The 14,296-nt window shown below is 37.7% G+C and overlaps 1 protein-coding gene across 4 annotated transcripts in view; it reads left to right on the top strand.

Moving 5' to 3' along the window:
- Window positions 1-14,296, top strand: part of ARHGAP10 (Rho GTPase activating protein 10) — a 131,945-nt gene that overhangs the window by 112,559 nt on the left and 5,090 nt on the right. For 3 of the 4 annotated variants that reach the window (XM_052690218.1, XM_052690219.1, XM_052690217.1), the window contains 2 exons: window positions 8,689-8,820; window positions 9,579-9,670. In XM_052690218.1, the coding sequence (XP_052546178.1) occupies window positions 8,689-8,820; window positions 9,579-9,670 (224 nt within the window). Of the gene's footprint in view, window positions 1-5,379; window positions 5,548-8,688; window positions 8,821-9,578; window positions 9,671-14,296 lie in introns of those variants that run through there. The other variant, XM_052690220.1, reaches the window with a different exon arrangement.

The following is a 14,296-nucleotide window of genomic DNA, read 5'->3' as shown; positions in this document are numbered from 1 at the left end:
TTCTAGATACTTTGCATATGCATTGCTTATTTAGAGTACTGAAAGACACTTTTCCTTCTCCTCTTGTACACTCCAGTAGTAACATGTAGGACTGACAGTAAGCTGTATTTGATGAAATGAGATGTGTGTATGGAAAACGAGTGCTGTGGGTGACATATAACTGATATGTCTGAGAAAGAAGGCATAGCTGAATAGGTAACATACGCTTACAAGAGCATTGATAATATCACAGAAAAAAAGAAGGAAGCGTTGTTTCAATACAGAGATTCAGGATCTTCAGATGTTGATGAAACTTAGTGTTTTTTGTTTGATTTTTTTTTTTTTTCATGAAAAATTATACTGTACTGCTGTTTTGGAAACTTTTTTTCACAGCTTGAGGGTTTATTTTTTTGGAAACAGTTCTGTTTGGAAGGAAAGAAAAGTAACTTGTTACAGGCATCTAGCTGATTTGTCAAAAAGGGTTCCTTCCACTAACCTGTAAGAGAAATTTGCTTAAAAACTACTTCAGTGACAAGCCTGGACAGTGACAGAGTAGGCAGTGCATAGTAGGCATAGTAGGCAGTGCACATGCTTTCATTCCTCTGCTTTCTCACACTGAGTTGGGCTTATCTTCCCCTTTTAGTTCTGATGACACAGAGGGCCTTGCCTTAACAAAAGAACAAAAGAGAACCAAAACAATTCCACTGTATTAATGGCAGAGGTAGTTGTCAGATTGGCAAATATACTTTGTGGACTTTGGCAGTCAGTTTGCATGGTGGAGTCCTGTGGACAGGCAAAGGTAGTGGTTGACTTGGCATGGTGTAGCTGTGGTACCTCTCACAAGTCCACAAAAGGAGGCATTCATTGGCTGTTGAATGCTGTGGTTGTACTTAGGTTATTCTCATAAATTGTACTATTCCAGAATTAGCTGGAGAACAGTCCACCTCTTTCTATTTTAGCAGGATTTCAAAATGTTTAGCGTTTTGTGCCAAATTGGAACAAAAGCAATTCTCAAAGTCTCAGTGTCCTCTGTAAAATGGTATTACAGATCTTCACTGAGTTACAGTAAATACATTTACTGAATCTAAGGAAGATGGAAATATAACAGGATCTGTTTTCTGAAGTTTCTAGTGATATTTATAACACATGGGTGTTACTTGTAAGAGATCAGTCACTATGGAGTTATGTAGTCAACAAGGTGGTGGTGACTTCTTAGCAGTAGAAAAGTTGCATGCTCTGTTTCCTGGGGGAGGGACTGTGGGCCAAGATATGTCAGATATTCAAAGGTTAGTTTATATCAGTAACTTACTCTAAGTAGTAACACATGATTTGTGGTATTTCTTTTCAAGGAAAAAGATTTTTTTCTTCTTCCACTGAATGATCTTTTTTTTTAATGCATGCACTTTTCTTGTCCTGTCTTTAAAAATGAAAGCAGCTACAGCTTCTGGCATGGCGAAAGCAGCAGCAAATGAAAGTGAATACATCCTCCACCTCCTGGCTTTCTCTAGGAGGGGACATTCCTTCCTCTAGGAGAGTGCATTCCTTCCTTTTTTCTCTGTGTTTTCTTTAAGTGGCCACATACACTCGCACTTTAGCTAAAGAATTAACATTGTACAGCTATCTGTCTTCTTCAGGTCAATCACCAGTACCACGTCAGAGTTCATGTTGCTCTGACAGAACTCAAGATGGTTACTGCTTGTGCAAGCAAAGCATATTTCAGGCATTTTTTGACAGATAATTTTGAGACTGGTGTTGATATAGTTTCACCAGCAGGATATTCTCAGGATGTTCATGTTTTTCCTCAGAACCACAGTTGGCTCTGGGGCAAAACAGCAACAATGGAGTTTCCATGTTCAGATGCATGCAGTTCCTTGCACATTCCTTCTGATTCAGATGGCCAGCTTAGGCAGGTGTTCCAAAGGTAAACAGCATCCTCTAATGAAATGTGGCTATCCACAGAGGCATTCTTTAATAGCTTTCTTTGATCTGTTCCTTCAGTTATTGTAGACACTGTAAAACAAACAATATTCCCCTCTTCAAGAGTGTGTCAATATACTTAAAAGAAAAAGTAAAGTAGAATGTGCAAATACAGTGATAGGTACTATGTTGTACCTTAAGTTTAACAAATAGGTGATGTATTGTAATCTTTTATTCCCTCAATGCAGAACAGATGCATTTTGTGAGTTATGCATAGTATTATTCTGACCTGGATATAAACAAAAAAACTAACAAACCAAATCACCAAACATCTTTTTTATCCATAGCCATCAGTTTTCCCCAAATTGTTGTCTACTCTACAAATTATCTGGGAAGTTTAGACCTGAAAATCCACCTTTCGCTCCTTCTTTCAGAGTTGCTTCAATTGCTGGTTGATCAGAGGATGAGTTATGGCTCATCTCTCTTGGCAAGTTTGTTTTCTTCCTTTTCCTCCCTTCCTAGTAGTGTTCTTTCTGTTCTCTTTTTCTGGTAGCTGCTGCAGATTGCCACTCCCTGCAGACTGCTGCAGCAGGCGGCGATCAGGAAGTCAGTTGACAGCGTTGGTAGGAAAAGATATTTGTATATAGATGGCACAAGAGGAACCAGAGATCTACTAACAATAGGTGAGGGGAAGACATAGACTGTTCAGAAGGAGTGCTGAATAGAGAAAAACACTGTGATGGAAATCCAGGAAATAAAGTGAACTAACATGCAGAATTGCTTTTTCGGTCGTCCGAATTTGTGTAAGGCTTGGGTATGCCCCACTTTCATCTATTCCTTCCACTTTCTGCATCTCCTGTGATTGTTCTGACAGTTTGATCCTCTACAATCTTGTGTGCTCATATCACTACTGATTCATTTTCTGAGGTGCTGCTTTGATACAAGTTTCCTTTTCTACAACTGGAGAGCCTGCATCCTCTAATCCTCGAAGGAAAGCTCATAAAGCAGCTACTTCCTAATAGCTTAGAAGGAAGGAAGATTGTGACTAATATTGGTCTTGAGAATATTGACTTGCCTTAATTCAGAAACCCAGTGTAACTGCAGTAATTCCAGTGGCAGAAGAAGTAATCCAGTCTTTTTATTTATTTGTTTATTGTGTTATAACCCTAACAATATTATCTTGACATTTTAATATTCTCTTACGAAGCCCAGCGATGTGCTGTGGGCATCGTTTATGTCTTCACTGTCCATGGAAGCTTTCCGAACAGTGATGAGAGCTGTGCTGTGCAGCATCTTCTGTGCTTCCAGGGCCTTTGTGACCAAGAAAGAAGCTGATCTGTGCATTCTTCGCGAAATCTCAGGCTTGCTCAAATTCCCAGTGAGCAAACCTATGTTGAAAGAACCATTGGATAGCAAGGGAGGGCAGAAAAAGTGGTGTTCTGAACATAACAAGAGTCTTGGAGACAGTTTTTTTTTTGGCTCACTGCTGAATGAACTCCCATCCCTTATTATATCTACACCTGTAGATTGCATATCTGGTCTCCTTCAAATTGAAATAGCTTATTTCTGTATTTTCTGGCAGCAGTGTACATTTGCAATTTAGATAGATGATGAGTGACATCAGTTTTGGTGTCCTGAAAACTTTCTATATCTGATTTAATCATCTCTTTTTAGTAAGGGAAGATGCTTAAACAGCTGTAGAAGGCCCAATCCAGGTATGCAGCAGTGATTCTCACTGTGCTTATTTTGCAGTTTGGTCTTGGTTCAGCTGCCACCTCTTCAGTGACTCAGCAGTTTGAGGACAGATTTAAATGAAGCAGGCACTTCTTTTTGTATTCCTGTGTTATGCAAGCAGAACAGTAGCTCTTGTTTTGCAGCTTCATTGAAACAATCAAAATATAACTTCATCATGTGGGTCTTACAAAATAGGTTTTGCCATGTCCCTGTCTTCCAGTGACAGCTCAGTTGGACAGCAGCACCGCTGGGTGAGTGCCAGGTGAGCTGTACATGTGCTCAGAGCAGAGAGGGACGTGGACGCAACCATTTTGAGCTCAAGTCTCTTTTGTTTTTCCCCCTTCTCTTTTTCTTTTCTTTGCATGATTCCAGGAAACACAGTCCCCACATTTATTTCCTAAAAGGAATAGCAGTCTGCTATAATTGTACGTATGTACATAAGTTCTGCTTGATCTGAATTATCATTTAAAAATGCTGCAGCCTAGGACGGCTGCTATAGAGACATAAACTTCAGATTTACCAGAGCGGTGTGAAATACCATTTCACTAATACGTTGGCTGCTTCACTGAGGCTTCACAATCCAACTTTAACAAACATCTTTAACAAAGCATCTATTTCAGCGTTGGCTGATGTGTATAAACGAGGAATCTGGAATGCTGAGTGCAAATTACAGACTTTATATTTGGGGGTGGAGTTTCTTTTCAGTGGACACGGATCAGGAAATTCTGTCCTTTTGTTCTGTCTCCAGCTTTGCTGCTGCTATGACAATTTCTACAATTTCATCCGTATATTTTTCTGCTCCTGGCTCTCATCAAGGCATAGAGTTTTTACATGCAGGAAGATTGTTGTCTGATGATGGAGAGTATTGAATTGCATATTGAGTCAGAAACAGCTGATACCTTCTGATATACTGTGTCATCTTATAACGAAACCTTTTAAGAACACTTCCACTGAGTTGACGTCATCCAGACACTGTGATACCACAGCCATGGGGCTGCCAAGCCCTTCTATGAAACACCTCCTTTTTTCTTACGAGTTGCAGGGCAGATTCTTTTCACCGTATCTTCCTAACTCTCAAGATAAGAGGCTGCTCTTTAGTAGTGTTACCTTAGGAACCAGACAGATAAACATCCAATAAAATCTTGTTTTCAGGAGTTTGTTTCTGAATATCAGTACAAAATCTCTAGCTTGTTTTCAGTAAGACCATTTTCTTGCTCCTTCCTTCTCCCACCTTTTTTTTTTTCCTCAGAGCGAGATGGTTATGTCAGGATTTTTTTTCCTTTCTCGACAAGAAATGCATTGCTTTCATTTTAGCCCTTACAAGACTGCATTTCTTCAACATACCTTCTCAAAGTTGAGGTACTGTAAGACAACAGGGTACTTTCTAATTAAGCATGATCTTCATAAACAAGGCTTGCAAACCTTCATAGCAAAGTAGCTTTGCTATCTCAAGAATCTGTTGAAGGAAAAAATAAGTTGTTGTGTATTGCTTGCACAGCACAACATTGGAAAAGATTTTTGCTGTTGAGCAAAAGCTTCTGCTTTGATAATAAAATTAAGTGATCCCTGAGATAGCCAAGTACAGTAAATAAAAAAAGAGCTGAAATTCTAGAATTTAGAATGTGCTTAATATTTAAAGCCATTTAAGTCGTGGGTTTTTTTTTTTTTTTTTTAACTTCTTTTTATCATTATGGTAAAATTATTGCTGAGAAAAACTTTTTTTTTTTTTTTTTGCATGCTGGATCCTAGACAATGATCTGTTGATCTGTAACCATGAACTGAAAGTGACAAGCAAATTGAGGAGCTGTACTGCAGCGCTTTAGCTATAGCTGAAATGTATTAAGTGAATCCATCAAAAGGGGAGGAGGGAGCAGACCAGGGCGCCACATACCCTCACTTCTGGATGGCTTTTTCTCAGCTGGAGTTGCTCAGAATTTGTAGAAAATCTGTTCATCTTTACATACTTCCACCTAATGCTACCTGATAAAGGACAGTGTAATCTTACTAGTTGATTGGTTACTGTTCTTGTTGAATCTGTGTTACTAGAGAAATAAATGTGCCCTAAGAGGGACTGAACGCATGACTTCATCCTCTGTTCCTTTCTTTGCACACCTACTCTGTTGTTGATGTGTTGATTTATTTATTAAATCTCCTCTGTTGAGTCTCAAAGAGAAACCAGCTGCAATAATCTAAGTATTCTTATGAATTACTGCTCCTTTCCTGTGTCAGAGAGTTTGTTCTGAGCATCATTTTGAGATGATGAATCTCGTGTCTTCAACAAAGGGGAGTATGTGTTGTCCTAGAACTGATTGTGCAAGTTGCACAGATAAATAAGATGCATATTTCAAAGAAATATCAAGTGAATGGAAGCTTTTAGCACTGACTTGTTGTGAAGCAAACAATGCCAAACATTGAGATATGCAGTAGAGAAGACTATTTTGGCAGAAAGATATTCTTCACTTGGGATTAGTTTGAACAAGCAACACTTTCATATTCTGGCTGTGTACTTGGAATGTTACTTTTCAATTTTCTGTAGTTTACAGGCTTAAGAAATGAGCTTTACCTAGTCTTAATTTTGAAGTTGGGATCAATAATTGAAAGCCAAAGGGAAATTATTTTTTCTTTGAGTACCAGGATTGCTTTAACTCTAATAGTTCAGTCATTCAAGTATGATAATTTTTTTTTGTGTTTCTGAAAATCGTTTTTTGTCATAGGCCCATCTATGCTATTGAGTTAAAATTTTACACATATACCTTGTGTGCAGAACAATGGACAGATGTTCTGTGTTCTAGCAAGCTTTATAAACTTTCAAGTATTATTAAGCACTTTTCTATCCTCAGTATTAGAAACAAGTAAAACACAAAAAGTGAACATTGGTATTTGCATTATCTTTAAATGGATTCACAGCCAAAAATTAGGGAAACTTTTAAAACAACACATACGAACGGTAAGAAGAGAACAAGTTCAAGTGGAAGTAAGCCACAACATTATTAGGTGCTGGTCTTCAGAAGTATGTAATTACAGGAAGTGTAAATTACTATGTAGTGGTAGATTCAGAAATGGCTAAGCAGACTAGATGCCCTATTCCCAAAGCATGGAGTGATTTATTTTTCTGATCAGCACAGTCCAGCTTTTATTCAGTTTACTACATGCAATTTCTACCTTTCTTTGGTAAATCTGATCATTTTAAAAGCAGAACATGTTTTGATAAACTCTTCTCACTATGATGCCAGCACATTTAAGTTTCATTTTTATTAGTGGAATTAACTACAAAATACTGGTTTTGTACGCTTAGAATTCCCATTCTCATCCAAATGCAGTCTGACAGATCCAAATTTAAAATTGTCTTAATGACTGAAGAATGGGCCACTCACCATTTTATAACACAGTAAATTAAAAAGTTAATAGTCAAAATAAATGTCTATATAAGTATTTAATTGCTGGAATGAAAACGCAATATATTGGCTGGCACAATTGGTCTGTAAAAGTTGTACTTGTTTGTAAGTATTGTTATCAACACAACAGAATAGTGATTATTTCTTCTGGAAATTAAATATCCCCTTGAACAAGAAGATGAAAATCAAATTAATAACTTAGGTTTCCTGCATCCCTTTATTCATTTGCAATTAAGTGAAGGGTCTGTGGATTTTGCTATTGGCCAATCCACCTTGCTTAGGTGGAAATTCACATATCCAGATAATCCTTCTTGACTAGATTCAGAGATTTTGATGGTGCTTTGTGGATATATAGCATCTAAAAGGTTAGTACCAGAATAAGTTTAACTGATAAATGAGAGCAGGTTGACACTTAAACACCACTTACTCCAAGCTCAATATCTGTGCACCTCTAAGAATAAGAAATCCGGCAAAGATAGGAGGAGGCCTGTGTGAATGAGCAAGAACTCATGGATAAACTACAAGGAAAGATGATGATCCATGAAAAGTGGAAAAAGGGCCCATCCACCTGGGAAGAATGTAACAATGTTGTCAAGGCCTGTAGAGATGCAATGAGGAAGGCTAAAGCACTCCTGGAATTAAACTTTGAAACTTTGTAAAGGACATAAAGCATAACCAGAAAGGCTTTTTTAAGTACGTCAACAATAAAATGAAGACTAGGGAAACAGTGGGTCCCCTACTAAATGATGTGGGTGCCCTACTAACAGGTGCTGCTGAGAAGATGGAGATTCTGAATGCCTTCTATGCTTCCCTCTTCAATGCTAAGACTAGCCCTCAGGCATCCCAGACCCAGCTGCGTTACTTCCAAGTGATGTTTCCTGTGTCAAAGATGTGTGTGAACCATTTAAATTCTGTTTCTGCTTGGAAACTGCTTGAAGTTCAGTTCTTTGTTCCAAAGACACAATGACATGAAATGTTTGGATTTTTGGTTGCTCTGCCCATGAAGAAAAGCTTCCAGTGTTGAAACACTTCAGTTCCTCAAACTGTAGAGCAAATTTATGTCCAGAATGACTTTGTATATGTTTTTCAGTGTTTCAGCTTTGTCCGCTGTTCTTGTAGCAACTATGTTTTCAGCCATTAATTTAATATGTACTTGAACAGTGTGCTCATGAGGGCAGCCACTGAAGCAGTGTCTGCGCAGTTACACAAAAGAGATCTCAATCCAGAGGCAGCATCGTGATCTGCTGCTGTAATAGCTGTAGCCTTTCGAAATCTTCCCATCATACATCATGCCTCAGTTCAGTGCTGAGAAGATTTTTAAATAGATTCATCAAAACTTGTAAAGGCGAAGTGGCAGCTCAAATAATAACCTGCTGTATGCAGTTTCATTGTATCTGTCTTTATTAGATAAGGAACGTGGAATTTTTTCTTGTTATTGGCTATGTCACACATCTTAGGTAATTCATCCTGGCTTAGGATATAGGGCATGTAGGAGAAATGCTTTCCAGGAAGAAATGGCAAAAACAGGATATCTGGAAAATTAGTTTGACTCTGTTATTGACTTTCAGTTTAGAGCATCTAAGTAGTTAGTCTAGCTTTGAAGATACAAACGTTTTTGGTATTCATCTTGTTAATTCTGCCTTCTTGAAAATAATTCCCTTAGTTCTGGTCAAAGCCACTCATCGATGGTTTCGTGGATGAACACCCCGTGCACCAACCCAGTTGCTACCAACACCGTACCATCTGCTTTCTCCTTCCCTAATCCTTCCACTGGAAGTGACAGAGCAGTGGAGAGGTATGATGTACTCTTAGACTTTTGCTGGTTATTTATTTGCTCCCTTTAGTCTGTATCTTTTTTTTAACGACTAATTCACGTCTTCTGCTGTAAATAAGTGGTTTTCTCATACCAAGAAACGCAACCTTTGCAAGTTTCACAGAACAAAATTTCAGACACTTGGTCTAATTTTTCCTTTAAATATCTTCCCCACAGAAGATACATAGACTGAGCCAGAATTATTATTGAACATCCTGAGAGCACCTCCAAAAGACTGCCTGAAGTTCTATGAACCTTATTGCATATAGGACAAAATAGCATGTTCATTGGTCTACCAATGTTGTATTGTAATAAATAAAAAAAAAAAAGATTCAGAAAAGCAGTGTTAGTGAAAAGCTGTATTGCAAGGTTCATGAGGGAACATTTTGGAAGATAAAATGACTAGTCTATAAACAAGATAAGGTACGCTTCGCTTATTACTGATTTTACTGCTGATTAGAACTTGGCAACATTATAGCAGTGGTTGAAGCTGCATTTCACTGGCATAGAAATAAGTGTGCACAAAAACAGGAGTATGATATTCATAAGTGCCAACAGTAAGCTGTGAAACTTCAGCTTTGACATTTGTGCATATGAATTAGAAGCCTGTGATAATGCATATGAGACTGCATAGAAAATTTTAGCCACCTCCCAATGAGAATGGAGAGAGAATGGTTGAGAAAAAGAATATTTTCTTTAGCAGTCAAAAGTAACTGCATCTCATAATTTCATTTTTTCAGCATTGCCCACAGAAAAGCAAGAGCAGTTTATCCATGTGAAGCAGAACATAGCTCTGAATTATCATTTCAGACAGGAGCAATTTTTGAAGATGGTAAGTACTTATTGAGTGAATGTAAAGCAATGAAAAACAAACTGACAAAACTGTTCAAATGGCTTCGGATAAAAATACAAGCATAACTGCTATTCTGTCAACATCACTTGTGGCAGTCAGTGACGTAGAAGATTTCCGGTACATAGAAACTGCATTAGCATAAATGAAAGCATTATGAGGTAATGCTTTTGCTTTGGGTGAGCAGATTCTTGTTGCTTTTAACATTTCAGCAGCGTTGAAACATGTGTCACAGTAAAAACAAAATTCAGCAATTGAGAAAGGCCTATGAAACTGTTTTTTAATAAAGACTACATTAGTAAAATATTTGAAAGACTCACTTAAAATAAATCCACTTAAGGATTTTCAAGCAGAGTTCTAGGTGAATTAGATTGTTATTGTAGAGAGAAGCATTTAGTCTTCTGACCAAGCTTAATGTGCATTTGTACATGTAGAAAGAGGCATAGTCACAGGATGAAAGCCTATGTTTAAAAATTTCTGTCTAAAAGTAATATTGCATATAAACACCCAGAACGTGATTCTGTGCTCAAGAATGCTGAAGCTCCTCAGTATAATTTTGTGACTCTACTCTTCAGCATCTGTACAGGGGTTTTGAATTGTCAAGAATGTCTTCTAAAATCTTACACCACTAACAACTGTAACACAAATTCTGAAAAAACAGAAGATATCAGAGCTCAGTTTTTTCATACTGTTGCAGAAAGGGATGGTATGCTATGGATCAACAGGGCCTGGACAAATTCAGCAAATCTTGTTACTTGAGTGCATTTAATAACAACTGTTAAGGACAAATTAATTCATAGCAGGAGCTGTTTAAGACTGTTTCTTACAAGGCCTTGATAAATTGCATTTGTTATCAAAAACAAGACTTCCAGCCAAATCCTCATCCAAGCATTGTGCAGATTGAGGGATTCAAAGTAATTTGTGAATTAGGTTCTCAAGATTCTTGGTGAAATTGAGATCAGTACTTTATCCTTTTGATCTGCCTAGAGGCAGGTGAGTAGTAAGGGGCACATGGGCTCCTAAAGAAACCAGGAACTCTGCAGTGATGCCTGTTTTTTCTTATCCATTTTTATCTTGCTACTTGACCAGAAGACTGATAAGTACTTTCCAGAGATAAAGTACTATTTAATTCTGAATGACTAAATACACTTCAGATATACACTGCCCAGTCACACAGATACTGCATGTGAGAATCTTAGTTTGGATATCCAATAAAGGAGAAGTATTCCAAATTACCTGTTTACATCCAGCAAGAAAAAAAGTACAGTCTGAAACCACTGGAGGAAAATAAAAAAAATCAACCTGCAAGTGTTGAAAGGTTCTCTAACTGTGCATTGCATTTCCCAAAATGCACCCTGTTAACTCTGTTAGTACTGAATCAAAAGTACATGTGTGAAAGTTGTTCACATAAAGCTGAAACAAATTGGGGGAGCAGCAGAATCCTTTTTCTCCTTTCTCTTTTTTCTCAGTCATAACAACAACAAAATAGCACAGACATAAACATATACTTCCCCTTCTTTGTGAAGCCTAATTTTAAGCAGCAGATTGTAAGGAAATTGCTGTACTCTCTCCTCCCAAATAAATAAAGAGTAGGCCTAGTCCAGAATACAGTTATGTTGATTTTTTTCTTGTTGTTCTAGGTTTTTTTTTTTTTTTTTTTTTTTTTTTTTTTTTTAAGTGTAATCTGGTTTGAGGTCCCCGCAGTCTTCTTCCCCCTAGCACCACTTTACAAAATCATACTTGGTGTTTCCTATTAGATAAGTGCCTTGCAGGCAATTCACGTCTGAATCAAGTTAGATGGGAAATCTTTTAAAGATGGATTAGGTAAATGATTGCTCTTTTTAAAATCTCTCACAGCAGTTATTTTAATTGAAGTTTTTTAAAATATGACTGATAGGAATCTTCCACAGATGTAAAATTTGTGTAAGGGAAAAAAATCTGGTACGTGGAAGATCTGGTGCATAAGAGACAGGCATTTCTAACGCACAGTACCACAGCTTGCACACCTGTTGTGTTGCCACTGGGGAAGTCAGCCTTACAAGAGTTAGTTTCTTCTGTATAATGTGTTTGCGTGACAGCAGTGTTGAGATTCTTCTCCTTTGTGAAGAGGTCACTAGTTGTTACAGCAAAGCTACCATGCTTTTGGTGCATTACAGCCTCAATACTTTTTCATCTAGACAGCTGGACTGTCCAAGAACAAGAACGAATATGTATTTTATTCTTCAGCAGCACATGGAGAGTCGTTTCAACTATAGGAATATTTTTTTTCCATAATCAACATCTCCAGTATATTTGGAAGCTTGGAAAACATCATTGAAAATCCCTGCATTTTAAAAACCTAATTGTGATCTCTCCATTGGAGATCTACATCTCCTTAAGTACATTTGTTTTCATTTATTCCACTGTATCTTGCTTATTTGGTAGATGTTATTCTTCATCTCATAGTACTTTCAGCCTAGGGGAGGATGTGGACTAATCCCAGAAAGGAGGAGACCATGCAAGTATTAAGACAGTAACTGGATATAATTAACAACTTAACAGCCATTCCATAACAACTTGTAGTAGGATATGTCATAAGTAGGCTCTATCAATGTGGAAAGCTATCCTCACTCACCCTTCAGACTAGTTCTTATGTTTGAAATCACTGAAATGCCTTCACACAGGCCTTCTCTTCTTGCATTAGGCACCCTGTGCCTAAGCTAGAGTCAAATTCCAGTGAATCAATTCAGGTTCTTCAGTTACTCAATTTAAATTCCCATATGCCCTAATAAAGCCCCCAGATGAAGAATTAAAGTAATAATACATCATTTCTGCAGCTCTACCAATAACCTTAACTATCAAAGTGACAACGCATCAATCAAGTTGACATACAGCTAGTATCAACCATTAAAGTAACTGTTAAATTAATGTCTACTAAGGAGTACTGCTTCCATTAGCGAGGGTTTTATCCGTCTCTCCTTTCTCCACCCTGCCTGTCTCAATTTCTAATCCTGTCTCACTCATCTCACTGTTTGCATGCTGAGTTTTCTCCTTTCTCTTTGGTCTGTTCTTCTGCCATGTTTCCTTCACTTTTTCACTTCCCTTCCCTGTTCTTCTTCTGCTTTATCTCTCTTGGTCTGTAGATGGTGATTGCAGTAGCTCTCTCTTGTCTGTTATTATCCTCTAAAAATCTTTCTGGCTGCTCTATTCTGAGACAGAATAATGGCATTTAGTGAGGTACAGTTTTGCACCTGTCATAGCTGCTAAATGTAATATTGCGCAAGCAGGTAAAAGTTTAACCATTACTGCTCTCTCCAGTTCCTTAATCTAAATGGGGAAAAGGAGAGGTTTCTCAGGATGACAAAGTTAGATTTACTAATATTTTAAATTAAGCTTTACATCACAAGATAGGAGAACGTATGGAATCTGACCATTCGCATATTCAGGTGTTTTCATTTTTGTATGCTCTCCCAAGTGCTAGTCTTTTTTATTAAAGTGCCACAGAACATAAATATTAAAGCACCAACTGGTAAGTTAAAAATCAAAAGCAAACATTTCAATTTAAATGAATTGTCTAAGAAAATGAATAATATAACCTGAACAATATCCACTTTTTTTTTTTAATACTTTTTTTTCATCTTCAATTCAATTTACCTTAGGCTGTGCCAGTGTTTTTCTTTCCCAGTTGCTACAGGCTGTATTATTGACAGCACATATCACTATAATTCAGTTAATTAGAGACAAAGCATAAAGACTCCGCAGCTGGGTAAAGGCATATGCAGGAAGAAACAGTATGACCTGAGATCATGAGAGACATACGCTGGTCGTATTGGGTATTTTTGGTCACAGCAGTTATTCCAAATAATCATGAAAGGAACAATCACACTGCCTGGCACTGAAATCTTGCCAGCCTTGCCTCGAACTGCTGCTTCCAAAGAGACTCCTTTGAAGTGAGAAAATAGGAATTACACTAGAGAGAAGTGTTTGGGTAAGGTAGATGTTGTGCACAACAAAATTCCTTGTCATTACTCTTATCAGCTCTACAGTGAAGTTGCCCAAAGTTTTGTCAAAATGGCTCTCAACAAAACTTTCCACAATTTTCAAAATAACAATTTAGGAGAAAACTGAGGAAGCTTTTTGACACAGGGATTTTCCTTAGCAAAAGTGTAGTAGCCATTGTCCCTACCTGTATAACCAATGCATATAAAGATGCTATAATTACAAAATAAACCAGATAGTTTGGCACAGCAGATTATAAAAACAAAAAAATAAATAAATAAAGAAAACACTTACCTGCATCCTGGGATCACTACAAAACTCCAAAAGAGGGATCTCCAAAAGAAATCTTTTCCCCCTGCCGGTCAGCTCTTAAATGGCTCTAGGAGAGGTGCAGCCAGGCTCCACCCCTTCCAGCAGCACAGGTGAATTGCCTTCACCTGTGCTCCCAGAGCTGATTCATTGCTTGCCTCAGGTGATTTAGCAGTTCCATACACAACCAAGCACAGCAAAAACACAAAAAGCCATTCAAAGAGCCATGGTCATCCCCCTCTGCTTTTTGCAGAATAACTGAGCGCCATTTTCAGTTATCGGCCTCGTTTTGGCCCCAAGGCATTCTCTTCCCTGTTATTC

This window comes from Tympanuchus pallidicinctus, unplaced genomic scaffold (genome assembly GCF_026119805.1).
Source record: "Tympanuchus pallidicinctus isolate F22 unplaced genomic scaffold, pur_lepc_1.0 scaffold26, whole genome shotgun sequence".
Taxonomy (NCBI): domain Eukaryota; kingdom Metazoa; phylum Chordata; class Aves; order Galliformes; family Phasianidae; genus Tympanuchus; species Tympanuchus pallidicinctus.
The sequence above is the reverse complement of the archived record's forward strand: the minus strand, read 5'-3'. Positions and strand labels throughout refer to the sequence as shown.